Here is a 19,739-nt window from a genome sequence, read left to right on the forward strand (position 1 = left end):
ATTTTTGTACAAAAAAAGGCATTTCAAAGTAGATGATCAGCTTCTATTGAGCTTCATCAGTGTGAGTTATTCATATCAATGATATCTGACACATTTACTGTGTTTTTAGCATCAAATTCCCTCTTAGTGTTTCCCTGTTGAGCTGTGGTGGAAGTATAGTAACAAAAAGACTTTGTACTAAAAACACTGTAACGTTGAAACATAGAAGATGAAGATTTGACTCATTTGGACGCTGAAGCTTCATATTAGCTTCAGATCAACTTTTAAATACATTTCTACTCAGAAGAAGGACTGTGGATTTAGTCCTCCATCACTTCCATTGTAAGTACATTATGAAGCAATCTTCTAATGGTCAGTACGAACAGGAGGAATGATATATTGTTTGAAGACAGACCTGAAAAAATTGTGAACCTGTCCTTAAATGTCACTAAAATTCATAATTTTACACAACCAAGGTTTGGCCATCTTAAAATAACTACAGTATGAATAGCAGAGCAGCATAAGAAGCAGACACAGACAAATCTTGTGACATAAAATAAATCCTTTATTATACAGTGCATTCAGAAAGTATTCAGAGTCTGCTGGGCCAAGCTGAACAATCAGGGGTGAAGGACCTCAATAAGGGAGCTGAACAAGCACTCTGTTCAGCTCGTACTGGCTGAGCTCCAGGAGATGGGAGAAACATCCTCAAGGGCAACCATCACTGCAACACTGCACCGATGAGGGCTTAGTGGAAACAATTTCTGCTCTGATGGGAACAAGACTGAACTGTTTGACCTCAAGTTCTATGCGTAATTTTCTGGAAGAAACAAGGCTTCGCTCATCACCTGGTGCCCAATACCATCATGGTGGCGGTAGCATCAGGCTATTGGGGAGGAGGGGGGTTCAGCAGCAGGGACAAGGGGAGGGAGGAGACAGGGTTGGGGGGAAAGCTAGATGGAACAAAGTTGTGAGATATTCTGGTCCAGAGCAGAAAGGATCGCAGTCTGAATGCTTTTAATGTGAAATTTCATTTTTTCCTCTTTAAAACATTTGAAACAAATCAACATTCTTTTTTTGCTTTGTCATTCTGAGGAATCTCATGTAGACTAATAAAGGAAAAAATACTGTCTATATACTTTAAAAAATACTTACTAACATAAATATGAAAAGGTGAAGGGGTCTGAATACTTCCTGAAATCTGTAAAGTGCAATCTATTACACCCCTGAAGATAAACTAACTTTTTCTATCCTTAGATAATGATCCAGTAGATGCACATTTTCATACTGAACACACTCTGAGGACCACATTCAATAATACTGTACGTTTTAATGTCCAAAATAGAACTGGTGAAGCCCGGTATTTTAAAGTATACCTTTAAATCTTAATATACATATAAGTGGAGAGACGAGAAATAAAATGGACATCGTCAACCACAAGACAGCTTGCTTTCTGGTTCCACTGACTCATATCACAGTGCTTTTCAATAATAATAATAATGATAATAATAATACTGGCAATTCTGTCCTTGTTCCTCACTTCATATCTAAAACACAAAACAGTAGTAACGGCACGTCAAAAGCAAAGCAGCGTCAGGTACAACAGAACGGAACAGAACAGCGTGAAGGCAAAAAACAGAACAATTGATTCTGCGCTGGAGTAACAACAGTAAAGTGAATATATATCTCTGGAAGAACTGTCGCACGTTTGTCAGGTAGGTAAGGCTTCATGATGAGGAGTTATGCGGTTGGAAGTTTGGGTCAGACAAGGAAAAACGCTCTCCTCATTCCCAGCTGGGCTGATGCTGAGGAGCGGACGGATGGTCAGTGCTGAGAGACGGAGAGAGAGAGGAGACAAAATACTTGGTTTTATTTTTGTAAAACCTTCCTTTTTATATAGAATGTCATCATTTAGAAAAAAACTAGAGTGATACCTCGACATTTATGGACGTCTTTGGTCTCAGAGCAGGTCGTCCTCTAAGACGTCGTCAACACTTCCTGAGATGGAGGCTGCTTCTGAGGAATGAAAGGAAGAAAACACTTCAGTTAAATATGGCTTTTTCCTTTGAATCCACATGTGCAGAAGCTTGACAGGAAATCAGAATGTAATAAGTTCCAGATGTAGACTTTAAGACGTGTCACAGAAGGTGTAAATAACCACTGTCTCACTGCACTGGGACACTTAAACACTCATCTTAAAATGTCTGTGAAAAAGGCCTATAAACTATAACATAGTTCTTCTTTTTTATTAGAAATGTAGAACAGTGTGTTCATGTCATGCACTGCATTGTTTCATTATTTTTTAATCAAATCCTGCATTCATCATTTAGCTCAATTCTGACTGTATATTAATATCTAAGTGAAGCTGCTTAGGTCTGTCATGATAACTACTTCATTGATATATTGTCTCAGAAATGATCACAATAAACAATATTATTGTCATTTTAAGATCATTTTATACCACTGCTATAATGATAATATAACACCATAATAATGCAAGGGGGTTGGAGAGTGGGTTATTATGGTTTGGAACAGTTATTTTATAGGTTGATAATTATTGTGACAGGCCTAAAGCTGCTTTGTCTTAAATTAAAAATGTATTTCAATAGTTTATCTTATTTTGTTAAAAGATTGGTTCAACATTCTTTGTTTTCTTTCAGAGACTGACATGAGAAGATAAATATGAATGAAACATCAGTGCAAAACAAACAACTGGAGTACTGTAGCCAGGTGTTGGTACCACTGAGCCTATTTAGATATCCATAAGAAGACCTGTGCTCACCAACTGTATCTGGTAATGATGAACGGTTGTCTGTATGTATTTATGTCTGTGTACAATTATACAAACATATCATTTCACTCTCTGGAAATAAAAGTAAACAGAACTATTCCTTCAAATTAAAAGGATTGTGTGTCTGCAGCTTTGATACCTAGACCCAGGTAGCAGTATTAGCACCAGTGTTGAAATGATCAAATAATCTACAGCCATCATAAATCCTATTCATTTCCAGTCTTGCATTGCTACTATAGTGGGACATCTCTGAGAGTGATTCAGCTGTGATATACTGTGTACAATAAAACCCTCTTAAAGTCTACTTATAGCTATACTTCATCATTACAAGTTCTTACATAATCCAGCTCTGATTTCTATTTCAGGGTCCAGTATATGAGTGCACATGCCACATTTGATTCACAGCATGACATCATGTGTGTGATAGAGGTATCAGTGCCCACATACTGTACTGTGTTGATAGCATATTTCCTCTCTCTGATAGAGTTAAGAGTCTCTTGACATGCTGCATTCCAATAAACCAGCTTTTCCATCTACTCCAGCTCCATTCTGATCACTATTTACCCCAATTTCACTTCTCTTCACTTCACTGTGGTGGCAGCGGTCCATTATTTTTTTCCAGTTCTTGCTGCCTGTCATCAGATTCAATAAGCTCCATGTAAGTAACATCAGTGCCATCACAAGAGAAGCTTCTCTCTCGGCTGTCACGTCTTCCTTTATCCTCTCCATCTCCTTGTTGCCAAACATCCTCTCCACGCTCATCAAATCATTTCATCAATGCCCCACTCCCAAAATGCTTGGAGAGCTCTGCAGCGTTGGCACGGAGACGTCAGAGGGAGCACGCCTGAGTGGAGTACTCAACACTGAATTTGATTTGTGCCCGCTGGTAATTGGATCACATATCAGCGAATGAGGGGGGATGATAGACTATTGCTTTTCATAGTTGGGAGAAGAGGAGGCTGCACACAGGGTGGCATGGTGTGTGTAGAGAGTAGGTAGTCAATGTGTGAACAGTTTAAGCTTAAGTTTGTCAGTGAATACATTTTCCAGCTGTGCATTTACAGATGTTTGAGTCAATTTTAAATCTTTAAATTACAAACCAGTTCCCTACATCTCTGTTCTCCATAAGCCGGCTCCCCAAAACTTACTTACTCTGCACTACATAAGAGTATTTAACCCTCCTGTTGTCCTCGAGTCAAGGAAGGAAGGAAGGAAGGAAGGAAGGAAGGAAGAGGGAAGGAAGGAAGGAAGGAAAGGAGTGAGGGAGGGAGGGAGGGAGGGAGGAAGGAAGGAAAGAAGGACAGAGGAAAGAGGGAAGGTAATGGGGAGGAAAGAAATAGAGAAGGAGGGAGGGAGGAAGGACAGATAGAAGGAAGGAAGAGAGGAAAGAAGGAACAGTTGAACCAGATGGGGTCAATTTGACCCGGGAGGACGACAGGAAGGTTAATGTTATGAGACGTTGCTATTTTGTGTGTTGTGTTCACACGCTCTTGTAAATGTATATTCATGTATTGAGACACTTACTGACTCATTAGCCTTTACTCTACTCACCTGATAAGCTGATACAGGACAGACTCAGCTCTGAGGAGGCTCCTATCACATCATCCTGCAGGACAATAAGGAATAAAGAGTGTTAAAGCAGCTGGTGGGCAAAAAAATGAGAAGAATGTCATTTTCAATACATGAATTATAAGTATGATGTTTGTTTGAAGTAGTCATGTTTATTGAAGTTCAGTCATTCTTGCTGTAAGATAGTATGAATACGTAGAAGAGTCACAATGCTTCCCTCAAAATAGAGATACACCCTCTAATGTTTGTCAAACCCAGTGTAGAGAATGATAGGGAATGGCCTTCATATTAATAGATATATTATTATGTTATATGAGGGTCTGCAGCTTAAAATTCATAAGAGACACATTATTTCTGCCTCACTGGATTTAAAAAAAAGTTTGAATCTGGGGTTTTTTTTTCAGCACACATGAGAAACATACAGGTACTGAATTGGCATCAAGATGTTTAAATTACTGTTGTGATAACTGAGCTAAAGAAATGAAAATGTAACGCATGTTCCAGGTATTATCTTGACAGTTAGAGGATCATTTTAAAATGTTCAGTCCAGGTTTAAGTTGATATGAAGGAATCGGGGACGTGGACTTAAAGTCTCCACACAGAATACTTATTTAGGGCCCTTAAGAGAACATTTCTGCAGTACTAACAGAAACAGTACAGTCTGTACTGGCTTCCATATCGTACCTCCCTCTTCTACTTATATCTCTGAACTCCCCTTCTTCCAGTTTGACAGTTGGACCATGAAAACTCTGCATGAAGATGATAACAAATATGGATGTATTATAGGAGCTGGATAAGACACCGCCTCAGACTTGCAGCCAATTGTTCCCCAGTGGTCACTCTCAGTATTACAGTGAAAAATCCTCTTACAGATCAAAATGATTTTCCCTATAGACCACCATTGTAAAAGAGACATCTATAAACCTGCTGACAAGGTCAATTATGACTCTCAGTGCTATGAATTTTTAATCCATGGAAGGTTTTTTCAAACTTTCCTGGAGCCAAGAAACAGCATTGCTGACAGACAGAGACGCTGACTGCAGGTCTGTGTTAGTGTGGTTTGAACAGATATACAGAGACATTTACACTCATGTCTCACTTCCTATGTGGATTCTTAGTGAGAGCGAGTTTGGACTTTTAGGGAGGGGTGGAAGTGCATTGCTGTAAAGGTGTGCACTGGATTTATAACACAAGACACAACGAGGTCATCATTGTGAAACGAGATGGAGCACAAAAATACTTTTTTTAAATCTATTTTTTATTATCTTGTTTTCATTATCTTTCAAAGCCAAAATTGAAACTGAAAATAAAATTTGATCAATTGCTTGGCTCTAACTTTCTATAGGATTATAAAGTGTCCTTCAAGGTTTAAATCTAGATTAAAACCATGTTCTACTCTGGCAAGAAGGAAAATGTAGATTAAAGAACAGGAGGATGAATTATTGGCCTTAGATCAAATACACTGTTCCTCCCCAGTAGAGGTGTAGTAGTGGTGTAATGGAACATAGTTGATCCATGATCCGTACAGATCGCCCCCCCAAAATTCAGCAAGGAAGTGAACTGCTGATTAATTGCAAATTGTTACTGTCTCATTGAAGACAAAGTTAACAAACTGCCATGGACAGACAGCGTGTCTATGGGCACTAACAGAAACTTTGAATAGCATTGATCAAACCTGCATCTAATGAGTACAAAGTGGCATTTTCAGGTTAGAGTTACATGCTGACTTCTAGTTAGTGGTGCACTTTCTCATGGTAAATATTTGTTTGATGACTGCAGGACAAGATATGTTCTTATTTGTAAGTTATCATCAAGTTTTGATGATGTGGACACAGGCTAGTTTTTCATTTACTACCATATCTAAAAAGAAGAAGCTATCATTCCTCATGTGATATTTTAATTTAACAACTAAGTATTGAATATTTTAAGATTGTATTTAATCATTGGACACATTGAATGTTGTTTTCATTTAAGACCATGGTAAAAAGTTCTTTGATTCAAGTCTAAATAGAAAGCAGTTATTTATCTCTCTTGTTTTTTATAGCTTTTTGCTGAACTGACAAATGATCCAAGACTCAAAACTGTGATACAATCCAAAACCGATGATGAGTTGCACCCCTTCAGTGACTCACCAGCATCCTCTGCAGGCAGCCCAGATTGTTCCCCTCACTCTTGCCGTTCACCAATTCCTGGAAGCTGACAGCGTGGTCCAGCCTGATGAGCTCCTCACCGATATCTACAGTCTGGAGGAGACTATTTTCATTTCAACAAGTATGCAACAGGAGATAAAGAAGAGATGAGTAAATTAATATGATCGCTAGCAGACCTTGCCCTCGCTGTTGTCATAGAGCTTGACACTGGGCCAGGAGGAGATGTCAGAGTGAGAGTAGCTACACAGTTTGGCCTGTAGGGGTCTCCAGGAGGCACAGTGTGTCAACTGCTCAAACTCATCCAGGGCTTCCTCAGTCCACACTTCTCCTGGAGAACAGGGAGAGGACTGATTAGGAAATATAAATAATACATTTTGTGGAAAAAGTCAAAATCAAAAGGTAAAGAAAAAAGATGTCTGTATGATAAAAGTTATAAAGATGAAGGCTTTACCTTTTGGTCTCACTCCTGCTAAGTTGCACTCAATCGCCTGGAATGGTAAACTAAGGAAGTCACTCCTGAAATATGAATGCAGCAAAAGCAAAACGCTGTTAGTCTGAAAAGTCTGAAGTCTGAACATCTGTTGTCAAATTCGGATACTTGTGAGTCACGATGAGGAAATATTCTGCTCTGTCTGCCTGTCTCTCTTCTCATTGCACACACCAAAAAAAGTCCAGAAGTAGTGTCTTTATTCACAAATATTTAAAACAAATAGTTAAAATCAGTAAGCCACACTTCCAAAATAAAGTCAAAAGAAAGAGAGAACTCTGCTTGCTGATCTGATGCAGGTAGATTTACATTGTAGTACACCAGTATCATATGGTGTATAGTGGTTGTGTAACACATTATGTAATTAAGCTTTGTATGAGTGTGTATGTGCGAATGTCTTTCTATCTTTGAGGGAACCAATTTTGAAAACCAGCATATGAGGACATTTCTGCATTATGAGGACATTTCAGCCAATCTTCACAACTTCAAAGGGCAATCTGAGTGTTAAGACTAGGCTTTAGGTTCAGTTTAGGGTAAGGATTGGGTTTAGGTATTTAGTTGTGATGGTTAAGGTTGGGGTAAAGGGCTAGGGTCCTTAGAAGGACATAAAGACAAACATGTGTGTGTACTGCCTTCTTCACTCCCAGCTTTCAATATCCATCATGCTTGTCTAAAAAAATTGCCAACTAAAAATACATCATGTAGTTGTCTATGATTAAATCAAACATGTTAGAAATGTGTCATAGTGTATGGGACAGCTGATGATGAGGTAAATACATGTGTCTGAACAGCTTCTGTGGTCACTGCCAGGATGATGTAGATCTTTTTGGATAATCATCTTATCATTTGAAAAAGTTATAATAGGAACATCTAAATGTATAAAAATAAATGCAGTGGATCAGTTCTCTTTCACCTCATACGGCGGAGGCTCTCTTTGGGCAGCTCCCCATTGTCCCCAAAGTCAACATAATAAAGATCCACCAGTCCAGAGGCCAGGACTCCCAGCACCCTCGCCCTGTTCCATGAGTCGTGGTCTCGGTATGGAGCGGCCACGATGTCCCCCACCACCATGGTCTCAACTCTCTGCTCCTACAGAACACACAGACAGGGTTAACAACACACTGTGGTTCTATTTGTTATTGAGTATTATTTCATTAGGACAGGGTTATAACATCAAAGTAAAGGCACTCGTCCTTACAGTGGGGCTGCCGCTGTTGTAGAACCGGTTCATCTCTTCTATCAGTTTGTCCAGCTGGAGGGAGCGGACCCCTAGGATCTGGATCCAGAAGTGGTTTGGGTTCTCTGATGCAGAAACATAAACTTCAAGATGTTCGTCAGGCTGGAAGCTCAGGTCAGGACTGGGAACTGGACGACACACACAGGGAGGAAAATAGAATGAGATCTTTGTATGGAATGACTGTGTTCAAAGATAGATTGGTTCTATTATAAAGAAACTCACTTTCAAACTTGGAGATTTCAGACAGTGAGTCTGTAGACACACTCTCCTCCTCTTCTTCTTCTTTGCTGTATGTGTTGGTGATTTTAAGCTCCTCCACCTTATTAAAAATACGTTCTGGTTCTCCCGTGGTTCCGTTGGCGTGGATCTCCCCTTTCGTCTCTGCCTGGCTGTAGGGGCCGTTGTTATTCAGGCCCAGCGGTGCTTCTGTCTCTGTGCTGTCTGCTCTCTGATTCGCTGCCGTCTGTCCACGTTTCTGACGCAGGGCAGAAGACTGCGAGATCTTTGTCCTCACCATCATGTCCTCTCTGACTTTTTCTAGAATCAGCTCCTGCAAATACACCACAAAAAGAAGAGTTGACTTAAGATTCTAAATAGGATGTTTTGAAAAGGAGGACCCACAACAAGAAATGGATTATTTACCCCTGAACAATGCCCCAAATTTGGGTTCAGGAACAAAAGCAGGAAAGGTAATGATGGCAACACATTAAGTTATGGCTCATTAAGTTCCTGCTATGTGTCCACTGAATCAATCGTCCTTACCTTGGCCTGTGTCACTTCCTGTCTGGTCCCTGTGATTGTGACGCTGCCCTTTGCACCAGGACCCTGTGTCTTCTCTTTGGAACAAGCCACTTTGACCCCCGTTGTCCTGGTGATCAGTTTTAAATTCTCTCCACCACGCCCTGAAACACACATGGGGGGTGGGGGGGTGGGTGGGCACAAGACTTCAATGTTACTTCTTGTTTATGGGAAATATTGAACTAATAATAGTAATGGTTATAGTCTAAGAATCAATCTGATCTTCCTCTCTACCTATAATACGTCCAAATGCAGTCTGAGGGACCTCCAAAACCTCGGTCATGGGTTGGCAGTCTGTGACCAGGTTCTCCAGGATGCAGCGGGCCAGCAGGACTTGCTCCTTTGAGCCCTGCAGCACGAAACACACGGCCGTCTTACATCCTGGCTCCCCCGCATCTGATAAAACCCGGACATGAGCTCCAGACTTCTGGGTCACCTGAAGGACAAAGAAACAGAGAGGGAAAGCAAAGAGTTAAAGAATGAAATCACACACTGGGGAAATACACATAGTAGAGTCAGATTTCAGAGGAAGATTTAAAGTCTAATTTCTAAATTAGTTTTGACATGCAACTACAAAACTGGGTTAGGTTTAGGCTATTTTTTCAATAACAGAGGCAGTAGGCAAGAATACAATCTAGTTTGAAGTCCATTGCCTTTCATTTAAACGTGTTTTTCTTCAGAACACTGTTCAGAATGATGCATGTGCAGAATTTGTTTCACGTTCATTAGGCTAAACTTATATAAATATATCAGTAGTGACGGTGCGCAGGTGGTCGAGTGGTTAGAGCGCATGCCGTCTATGCAAACAAAATCTTAAAAAAAAAAAAAAAATCAGTAGTGATAAGGTATTGGGTACTGGCATCAACTGAAATAAATCAATACCAAGTAGTATGGAAATGTCTCCTGTCAAATGATACCTGCAATCAATCCTTTTTGCACCCAGAGCTAGAAAATATGACTATTTGTATGGACTTGCTCACAGCCAATCAACGCAAGCGTTCTTGGAGTTAATGTGACATGTGATTGGTCCACTGCCACAGCAGCTACAACCTGTAACTACAACCTGTCTGTGGTGGTGAAGTCATGGTGAATTTGAGTTCAGCAACACTAGATGCCTGTTACACCAGATAAAAGACAGAGAACTACATGTAGAATGAGAATCTAGTGAGGTACTCAGTTGGTATCAGTGTCACTTTAAAAGGTACTTGGATTGTTACTAGTATAAGTTTTTTAAAAGATACCTAGCCTTAGTAGTGATGAAAAACGACATCATCTACATCAGCATGGAACCATGGAGACAACATCAAATCTCCATGGTGATAAAATTAGACTGAACTTTGAGGTCCTGTCAGGTAATTGGGTCTTTTTTTTGGCAGCAGAAATAGAAGCTGTAGCTGAGAATACAAAGAGGACAATGAAGTGAACTTCAAATTAAGATACAGTCACACAAAGTAAATAAACTAATAAAATGACACATGGTGACTGAAGGATGAACGTATTGAAGCAGCTGCTATATAAATGTCCACTGATATCTATGATGACTCATCCATGTAAAGGTTGCCCCTCTCAATTTTCAATGGGCCCTGCTTCCAAACATTGCTACTGTGCAGTGTAATAGATCATTACCTCCAGTTATCAGTCGTGTTACACATAATGGAAAATAGGTTTCAGTGGAGTTTGTTGAAGAAGCACGTAGTGACAGGAGGCGGCATCACTAACTCTGTCAAGTTGGAATAGGAGGGATAAAGCTGTTGTGTATGTTATACTCATGTTTATGAGTGTGTATAATCAGAGAAAACTGTTATCATCAGCAGTAATAGCAGCATCATTATTGTTCTATATGTTTTGGAAGCTTTGTATCAGTGTAGTTCATCTCGTGGGAATCTGAGTAGATGGTACACTCCAGTTTAGTGAGGCTGAGAAGATAAAAGGCCAGTCAGGAGTGGATGGAGTAGGTGCCAGCTTGCTGTGAGGTTAAGTTGTTGTTGAGTTTCCCAGAGGTTGATTTTAGCTTCTGTTTCATTCCTACTTTATTGTTTTAGCACACACTCCTGCCTGCTTTATTAACATCCCTCTAAATCAGAAGTCTCTCGTTATCAAGCAGCTGAAGCTTGTCAAGGGCTTGATAACAGCTAATTATTAGAATCAGGTGTGTTAGAGTGGAGAGATACTTAAAACAAGCAGTGCAGTAGCTCTCCAGGAGCAAAGTACCATATAACATAATCTGCCTTTTATACACAATTACAAAAGAAAGAAATATGCAGAATGAATTTAACTGTGAAGTGTCTGCACCTGAAACTACATACAGAGTTTCTATCTGGAGGTAGGGCTGGGCGATATGGACAAAATCAAATACCACAATATTTTAGACCAAATAGCTCGATATCGATACAACAATATTATAGAGATGACTGTTGATGCTTTCACAAAATATTTATACTATGAAATCTTTGATAAATAATCATCAGTAATGTGGATATAAGGATATAATAACTCTGATGACATATCGTGATATTACGATATCCTAAATCTAAGACGATATCTAGTCTCATATCACGATATCGATATAATTCCAATATATTGCCCAGCCCTATCTGGAGGTGAACTACTCACCATGTCCAGAAACGTGGCTTGATATCTGGATATGTTCCTGTACACCTCTACAGGAAGTGACATCTTGGATAACTCAACCTCGGGCCCCTCACCTGCTAATGAGAACATACCCAGTCATTCACACATTCGCTTATGAGACATTAAAGCATGAAATTGGTTTGTAGCATGAACTCTTTAGAGGCAGTCACTCACTGTTGTAGGTGCTGCTGATGTGTCGGTACACAATGTAGCCCACCGTGGCCCCCACAGAGAGCCCCGCGGCCAGGGCCACCATTTTCCCCGAGCTCAGGGAGCTCTTTTGACCCTCTTTCACGGCGTCCATGAAGCGCTGCGCACCCAGCGGGATGCTCCACCTGAACACAAACATGAAACAAGTCTACGTTCTGCTGGTGGTGTTCTTGTCTGTGAGTACCCCCCTCCCCCCACCTGGTCCTGCCCATGTCCTCTCTCAGATCTCTGTCACCATGTATGACCTGCTGTCGTCGGTGTGTTGTTGCTGAGCAGCTGTGCGGCGGTCATGCAGCACAAATATGAAAGCATGAGCCAGCCCGAGGTTCTAAAACAGATCAAGTGTTCTCAAACTTTGTCATCTCACAGACCCCCTTATGAATTATTAATATGATTCCATCCGTTTGACATATGCAAGATGATGTTTTGTTATTATTTATTCATTGCTGTTGAGTTATGTAACTGTCATGGTAACTGCTCAGCTCAGAAGTTTTTTCTTGTTGAACAGGAGTTGAGAAAAACAGTCTCACCACGAGGTTCATTAAGTGTCTGTTCTGCTTTTTTAAATCAAAGCGCATGATCTTCATCAGGAGACGATGTTCGCTTTGTCATCACACAATTCTAAATGAGCAAATTTCAATTTTTTTGAGCATGTTGCTGAGAGTCAAAGTACATTTTTGGGCTAAAAACATCGTAATTGGCTGATGAAGCTCATGCGATATGACTGAAAGCTCCGGGTACAGCTACTAAATGGAGCTTGTGGCGAGGAGGACGACTCAACTGCATGATAATTGCTATAGAGTGAGTGAGAAACAGTCCATAACTGTGTTCCCTCATTTTTTTGTTACCTCAAATAGGGGCCCTTGGAGGGTCCCCGCACCCCACTTTTGATTTTGAGAACCACTGCAATGAGATTCTTACTATGTAGCCTTTCATAAACTCAGACTACATCAGTAGCCAAAACCATTAGCCCGGCGAACACGTGCACAAGCAGTCACATACACTCTCCATCGTCCCCTAAATGATTAAACATTTAGTGTGTAATCACTGTGCATGTACATACACACACTCACTCTCTCACACACACACACACAAAGCACTGAGCTTCTTCTTTATAAATGCACCAAGCCAAACTGCGGCGGCCCTGACCTGAATGCACTGAAAAGCTGCAGCTGCATACACTGAATACCAACATTACTGTAGTTGGGAGACCTCCAGTCATTCCTTAAAAAGTCACTGAGTAGAGTTTGGATCCAATTCTTTCTTAAGACTACGACACACACACACACATACACACACTATGAGGCAGAATGCACTGGAGGTAAGCCAACAGTGAAGAAGAAGAAGTACTGGGACCACGCAGGACGGAGGAGCACACAGCACCACCATGCAGATGCGTGTCTCACTGGGAGAAGAGGGCTCTGGGGCTGTAGTTGAGAAACACATGGGACTTGGACACTCCAACGTCCATCTCGGGAAGAATCGTGACAATAAGACACAAATCTTCTCCAATCCGGCCTCTCTGTGTGTTTTTTTTTGCTTACATCCAAGTTCAAGACTACTGACAGACAGGCAGAAGAGGGAGAAAGTTTCAGCATTTTAAAAGTCACCACAGGACAGCAGCTGTCTTCAACAAAGAGAGAGAGCATTAATACAGTGGTTAATGCACTACTTCCCCTGTGGTGAGAATGTGTAAACCGATGAGGCAGGCGTACCCCAAAACAAAAAGGATGCTGCCAAGTTCTATTGCGTGTTTAAGGTGAACCGATCCTCGCTTAGAAAAAGAGCAATTTAATGTTAAACTTCTTCAGGAAAAACGTACAAAAACTGAAACACGCAAATTAAGACTTTTCTATCATTTATCACCGGTTTAGATCAGTTCGGCATTGAATAAATTCTTTAAACGCCACTTTAAATCTCTTCATTGGATAATGAAGAGATTTACTCTGCGTAATATCACCCCTGCTGTATTTTGGTTGCTTGGTAGAATAATAGCTGGATATTTGTTGCATATGTAGCATTAAACCGAACCCAAATCAACCCGAATGAAAGAGTTTTAGTACTTATATGTACAGCATCTTTAGTCACGTTATACCAATAAGCTATATTTGCACAAAAGCAAAGCGACTTTAAATGTGGAGATTTGTAAACTAAGTTTGGCGTAGCGACTCTCGACGTTAAGCAAACATCATTTACACGACTGGTAAGATAACCTTGGCTTTTTTTATCCTCTAAGCCAAATTAATGGTAAACAATTCGTTTGTCAACACCAAGCTGTTAGCCAATATCACCTATAAATGGTTAGAATATATTTTATATTTCTTACGAGCTGTCAAATCGACCGCTAACGCACAAAACGCACACTTTCTCCTCTGAGCTAGCCAAGCTAGTATTAGCTTGCTGCTGGTTGACACATGCAAGCAAGTCAACACTGGGAAAAGGTCATTGGCACTCGCGCAGACCGTGACAATACAGCCTGTGCATGTTTAAAAGGTTTAACATACTTCAGTAATTCACAGTTAATATATTTTATCATGCTAAACACTTACAAACAGAACCCTCGCTCTCTCTTTAGAACCGAGTCCTCGTCTGCTTGTCAAGTTAGCCGAAGACAGCGAACCCAGAGGAAACAGCTAACTCTACTTCCAGTGAAGAGGAAACATTGAAGGAAAGAAGAATAGCAAAGCGAACAGTAGTGGAGCTGTTGTGTCTGAAATGACTCCTCCTAAATCTCAGGTGGACGTTTATGAATTAGAAATGTGACCACAACTGAAATATCGACTTTTACTTTGAAGGGTAAACCGGACGTGATGTTGAGACCGGTTAGCTTGACATCAGTGTGAGGAAATAAGATGCTGCTGGTACCCAATTCACAGAATCACGTAGGAGGAAATTGATCACTTCTCTCATCCTTGTCATGTAAAAACTCCACATGATCAGGTTATAGCATCAGAAAAAGAGAGAAATACTAATCAATACATGTGGTAAGCGTGTTATAATAGGTATTTAATAGGTTCTTCATATTCATATTCATATTTTTAACTTCTTAAATAGCTTTAGCAGAGGTGTCAAACTTATTTTAGTTCAAGTGAGCCGGGAAAGCAAAACCATTGCATAATAACCTATTATATAAGATATATATATAATGCAACTTTACCATAGTAAATCATCTATTTACCAAACAGAGGGATAGCCTGAGATGTCTTAAGAAAACTAGCAATTTTAAAAAATGTTAGGTCTTAGTGTTTCAGAATATTTTGCACAGAAGCTGACACCGATGGTTTAATGTCTGAGTGTTGTGTTTTTAAGACTGCATTATGTGTGAAATATTGTTTCTTCACACTGAATTCAAGTATAGTGTATATGAAGGGAAACTAAGGCACTGCATTAAAGAAGCATTCCAGAAATTCAGCACACTCACAACATAGATTTTTAAAAAGAATGATCTAAATTAGATTTTTTTTTCTACTTTTAGTTCCTGTTTGGTCAAGCTTTAAAAAATAAAAGCACAGTGGTTCCTATTCATAATGAAACTCATCAGCCTGACATCATGTGGGTTTGAAGCTATTTCCTAGGCAACAGAGGACAGGATACAAATATTTTCACAGGCTGAGCACAACTCCTCGTGATGAGTCACCTGAATGTGGTGTGTTTCTAGATACAACAGGAAGTTAACTGAGAACCAAATTGATTTCCACACTACAATCTTATAAATAAAAGAGCATATTTATTAACATGACATAATCATTACACAAACAAATCTGTCAAAAATCCTGAACATAGACACTTTAAAAAATACAAAATATACATTTATGTATTCTTGTGAACAACTATAACATAGTCCATCATCCTGCAACCCTCATACCCCCCCCCCCCCCAATCCCAAATATCCACTTGACAGAGGCTTTAGCTCCCAGCATGTGTGTGTGATCATGATATCAAAAAGCCCCCATGCTCAGATGAGAGAGTGTGTGTGTGTGTGTGTGTGAGTGAGTGTGTGTAGCAGTATAGATTAACATGTACACTGATCAAGACAAGAGCATTCACTGGATCTGATTCATGCAGCATAATCCATATGTTTGTCATGATAGAAAACAGGAAAAGTAGAAAAAAAAAGTGGTTGGGGTGTGTGTGTGTGTGGGGGGGGGGCGCGAAATAAAATAAACAGAAATATAAATGATTCTTTGCATTGTGACATTGGTCTTAAAAAATCAGCAGTTTTCCTTGCGATGTCACCACCACACCACAACGCTGTAAAACCAGAAAACCTTCTTTAAAATGACTTTGATTCACAAAATAAAGCTATGGAAGAAATCAAACAGGCACACATGTAAAAGTGAGCACACAGGTTTAACAGAGCTGTGGACACATACTGAAATCATGAGTTCAATTCCATCACCAACCCTAATACAGAAAATAAGCTTTAATCAAGTCAATGTGTCAGATTTGTGTTAAATGTAAATGTTCAATTCTTTATTCATATTGTCTTAAAATCAGTCAAATTTAAATAAATCGTATCTATAATCAGCTTATAAAATATCCACCAGGAGGACGTTTTTAAATGACCCCCACATGTTGCTAAAACCTCCAAATTCCCAGAGAATAAATACCAAAGCACATGACCTCCGTGTCCTGTGGAATAAGAGTGATAAAATCCTCTGTTGAAATTATATTTTAAAAAACTCAATATTTAGGGCAATTATGATGTAAATGTCACAAGATTCCCAAATGATTCAAAAGAAAAGAAGAAATATCTTTTATAACAGTTTATATCAGTTTATATGTTTGTATCACATCAAAGCATGGTGTTTAATTGTCAAGTGAAATGCATTACCATCCCACCTGTATTCTAATAACAGCACCACACAGAAGGCTGGTCTGACTGGAGGAGACCATCAGTGATACAGACGTGTGCTGCTGATGCTGATGCTGAGACGTGGATGTTGTGAATTTAAAAAAAAATGTTTAAAAGTCTGAACACAGTAGGAAAAAAAAATGTAAAAGCAGGCAGGGAAAAAATGTGGCGGGTAAACACATTTTGCAGATGATATGCTTCACTATTTCTTAAAATTTGTTTTATACATTTCCTAATTTGACAGTATCCTGAGCTCCTGTGTGTGGAGGTGTTGAGATATATGTGTATGTGTGTGAGAGAGAGAGAGAGAGAGAGAGAGAGAGAGAGAGAGAGAGAGAGAGAGAGAGAGAGAGAGAGAGAGAGAGAGAGAGAGAGAGAGAGAGAGAGAGAGAGAGAGAGAAGAGAGAGAGAGAGAGAGACAGAGAGAGAGAGAGAGACAGAGACAGAGAGAGAGAGAGAGAGAGACAGAGAGAGAGAGAGAGAGAGACAGAGACAGAGACACACACACAGAGAGAGAGAGAGAGAGAGAGATAGAGATAAAGAGAGAGAGAGATAGAGAGAGAGAGAAAGATAGAGAGAGAGAGAAAGAGAGAGAGAGATAGAGATAGATAGAGATAGAGATAGAGAGAGAGAGGAAGGCAACTGAATGATATGAAGCACCTTTCAGAAGACTCCAGTATGTTTAATTACCAGAGTGAACATCCTTTTATTATATGTATTCTTTTAGACCCTACTGTTTATATATATATAATCAAATCTGCCATTTACAGTAGGAAGGGACACAGCTGTGTGGGTTCTAAGCAGCATGCTGCCACATTCAGTTAGATCTATATATATATATATATATGTATATTATAATGTAGATATGTGTGTAGAAAAGGTCTGATCCGATTGAATCCTTAATCCAGCAGGTATGACCTCAGCTTAGCTCAGGATTTGAGTAAGAATATTGTGTTAAAATAGGATCAAATAATAGAGAACCTTTGTAGCTCGGAGGCTGAATCACATTATTTCAGAGGTAGTGTTACAACCCGACTCTGGAAGGAGACACACTGATATTAAATGTGAAACTGGATGAAAGTGTGGAGCGCGTCTCGCTGGATGACGCTTCCTGTAGATGAGAGCGGACTGTGCAGAATGAGTCTTTAAGAAAAAAAAAAAAAAAAAGGAGGTGGAGGACAGGAAGTGAGAAGTGAGGAAGCGTAAACCTCTTCAGAAACATTCCTCATGCCTTTTTAAAAACTAACTAAAAACCCCAGACAATAAATAGTTGCCTTTTTTTGGCTCTTTTCTTCTTTAAAAAAAAAGGAAAATGAATGCTTTGGAGTTTTTCCTTTTTTTTCTCCCCTGCTCGAGAGAATCAGCTGTTTCAAAGACAACAAACTCCGCTTATCTTTGATATTTGTAATAAAGCCCTCCCTCCTCCCACACCCACTCCCACTACCCCCTGCTGTGATGTTTGGTTGATGGAGGGGACTGCAGTGTTTCCCTGCTTTCCACAACTGACTTGACTGACTGGTTTCCCAGTGTTGCCATGACAAACCCATGTCCAACTTCCAGCTGTGAGGGGAAGGTCTCAGAAAGGAGAGTTCATTCCCAGCTTTGTTTCAAACTGCAGCTTCTGCCTCTTCTGGTAGCGAACTCGCACCCTGAAATACACAAAGGGGACAAATCAGAGTAATATTCTCTAAAAATGTATCTTATATTTTCTCTTACATTTGTGTTAAGAGAAAAAAATAAGAGAAGTTAAATCCAGATGTGCCAAATGTCCTTAACCACCCACACCTGGTCTTACCAGCTGTGCTGAATGATTGAACTGAATGGACTCATTGAATAATGAATCCCAGCTGATGTTAAATAGGAGACACATGGCTGATAGTTATTAATATAGGTAACACTCTATAAGAGCAGGTGTTGAGCCCATGTTCAGGATTCACACCAAAAATAAGGCAACAAGGAGAAGAACTTTAGCACTGTTTAACTTCAACTTATCATAGTCCTAATTTGGATCAATCAAGCAACAATAATTCTTTATACCATGAAATTAATAATCCAATTATTATAATGACTCTGAAACATCTTTGATAATATGATATTCAGACTTTTTTTATGTTCCTCAAATTTAAAACTTCTGTTTCTAAACTCTTTGTGAACTGTGACAATAAGAATGAATTGTAGATATGAAAGAATATATGAATATGTGGAAGTTCATATGTGTCTTCCTACACGAGGCTCATGATTGTTTATTGTACATAGTATTTGGAGTAGGGATGGGTTAGATTAATCGATGATCGATAATTGATTGTTACAAATGCTGTTGATCGCATGACATTTTTATTGATCAAATGCTGGTTTCAAATAGAAGTTGTGCGGCGTAGTGTGAGTCTTGAAGCAATGCATTGAGTTTCACTATGTGGCAGCAATGAGACATCTTACCAACGGGGGGGGGGGGGGGGGGGGGATATGTGACAGAGAAAACAGCTCAGCTACCTACCAGCTGCCGTAGATAACAAACGTAAACATGAAGAGGTCAAGGAGAAGTTTGGCTGGGACCTCTTCAAACTAAAAATGACAGAGTTAATTGTAAACCTGCATCTTGGCCAGGCTACCCAGGATCATAGCCCAGGATCATAGCCCAGGATCATAGCCCAGGATCATAGCCCAGGATCATAGCCCAGGATCACAGCCCAGGATCACAGCCCAGGATCACAGCCCAGGATCATAGCCCAGGATCATAGCCCAGGATCACAGCCCAGGATCACAGCCCAGGATCACAGCCCAGGATCATAGCCCAGGATCATAGCCCAGGATCATAGCCCAGGATCATAGCCCAGGATCATAGCCCAGGATCACAGCCCAGGATCACAGCCCAGGATCATAGCCCAGGATAGCCCAACATGCTAATCAACAAGAATCAGTAGGCTGGAGTTACTTGACTTTGTTAACAGTCACTACTGCAGCCTTTAGGTGAGTCACTCTGGTTGTTTTATGAGGCTCTAGTTAAATAAGCAGAATTGTGAAGTAACACTATC

The 19,739-nt window shown here is 40.0% G+C and overlaps 2 protein-coding genes across 5 annotated transcripts in view; both read right to left on the reverse strand.

Annotated features, from left to right (window-relative positions):
• Nucleotides 1-870: 870 nt before the first annotated feature.
• On the reverse strand, nucleotides 871-14,477 carry tdrkh (tudor and KH domain containing). 3 transcript variants are annotated; one of them, XM_053341972.1, is made up of 14 exons: nucleotides 14,402-14,477; nucleotides 11,817-11,977; nucleotides 11,625-11,719; nucleotides 9,246-9,447; nucleotides 8,976-9,115; nucleotides 8,436-8,763; nucleotides 8,175-8,341; nucleotides 7,890-8,065; nucleotides 6,941-7,005; nucleotides 6,666-6,817; nucleotides 6,472-6,582; nucleotides 4,322-4,376; nucleotides 1,914-1,995; nucleotides 872-1,809 (listed from the first exon to the last, which is right to left on the reverse strand). In XM_053341972.1, exons 2-13 carry the CDS (start codon nucleotides 11,944-11,946, stop codon nucleotides 1,940-1,942), a joined length of 1,677 nt encoding a protein of 558 aa, XP_053197947.1. In that variant the 5' UTR covers nucleotides 11,947-11,977; nucleotides 14,402-14,477; the 3' UTR covers nucleotides 872-1,809; nucleotides 1,914-1,939. The 3 variants fall into 3 exon arrangements, with proteins under 3 accessions (XP_053197946.1, XP_053197945.1, XP_053197947.1); XM_053341971.1 differs by lacking the exon at nucleotides 14,402-14,477 and having other exon boundaries at nucleotides 871-1,809; nucleotides 11,625-11,716; nucleotides 11,817-12,017; XM_053341970.1 differs by lacking the exon at nucleotides 14,402-14,477 and having other exon boundaries at nucleotides 871-1,809; nucleotides 11,817-12,017.
• Nucleotides 14,478-18,170: 3,693 nt separating this feature from the next.
• The window catches only part of tmem94 (transmembrane protein 94), a 37,199-nt gene continuing 35,630 nt past the window's right edge, over nucleotides 18,171-19,739 (reverse strand). For both annotated transcript variants that reach the window (XM_053341148.1, XM_053341147.1), the window contains one exon: nucleotides 18,171-18,356. In XM_053341148.1, coding sequence (XP_053197123.1) covers nucleotides 18,284-18,356 — 73 coding nt within the window. In that variant the 3' untranslated portion in view covers nucleotides 18,171-18,283. The remainder of the gene's footprint in view (nucleotides 18,357-19,739) is intronic.

This window comes from Scomber japonicus, chromosome 20, assembly GCF_027409825.1.
Source record: "Scomber japonicus isolate fScoJap1 chromosome 20, fScoJap1.pri, whole genome shotgun sequence".
Lineage (NCBI taxonomy): Eukaryota > Metazoa > Chordata > Actinopteri > Scombriformes > Scombridae > Scomber > Scomber japonicus.

What these genes read in the sequence shown, in the direction of transcription:
- tdrkh (XM_053341970.1), bottom strand. Translation starts at nt 11,991, where the DNA reads ATGTTTGTGTTCAGGTGGAGCATCCCGCTGGGTGCGCAGCGCTTCATG. An exon ending in TGAAATCTCCAAGTTTGAAA is followed by an intron (nt 8,342 to 8,435) that starts GTGAGTTTCTTT and finishes TGTGTCGTCCAG; the next exon opens with TTCCCAGTCCTGACCTGAGC. An exon ending in ACAACAGCGGCAGCCCCACT is followed by an intron (nt 8,066 to 8,174) that starts GTAAGGACGAGT and finishes TGTGTTCTGTAG; the next exon opens with GAGCAGAGAGTTGAGACCAT.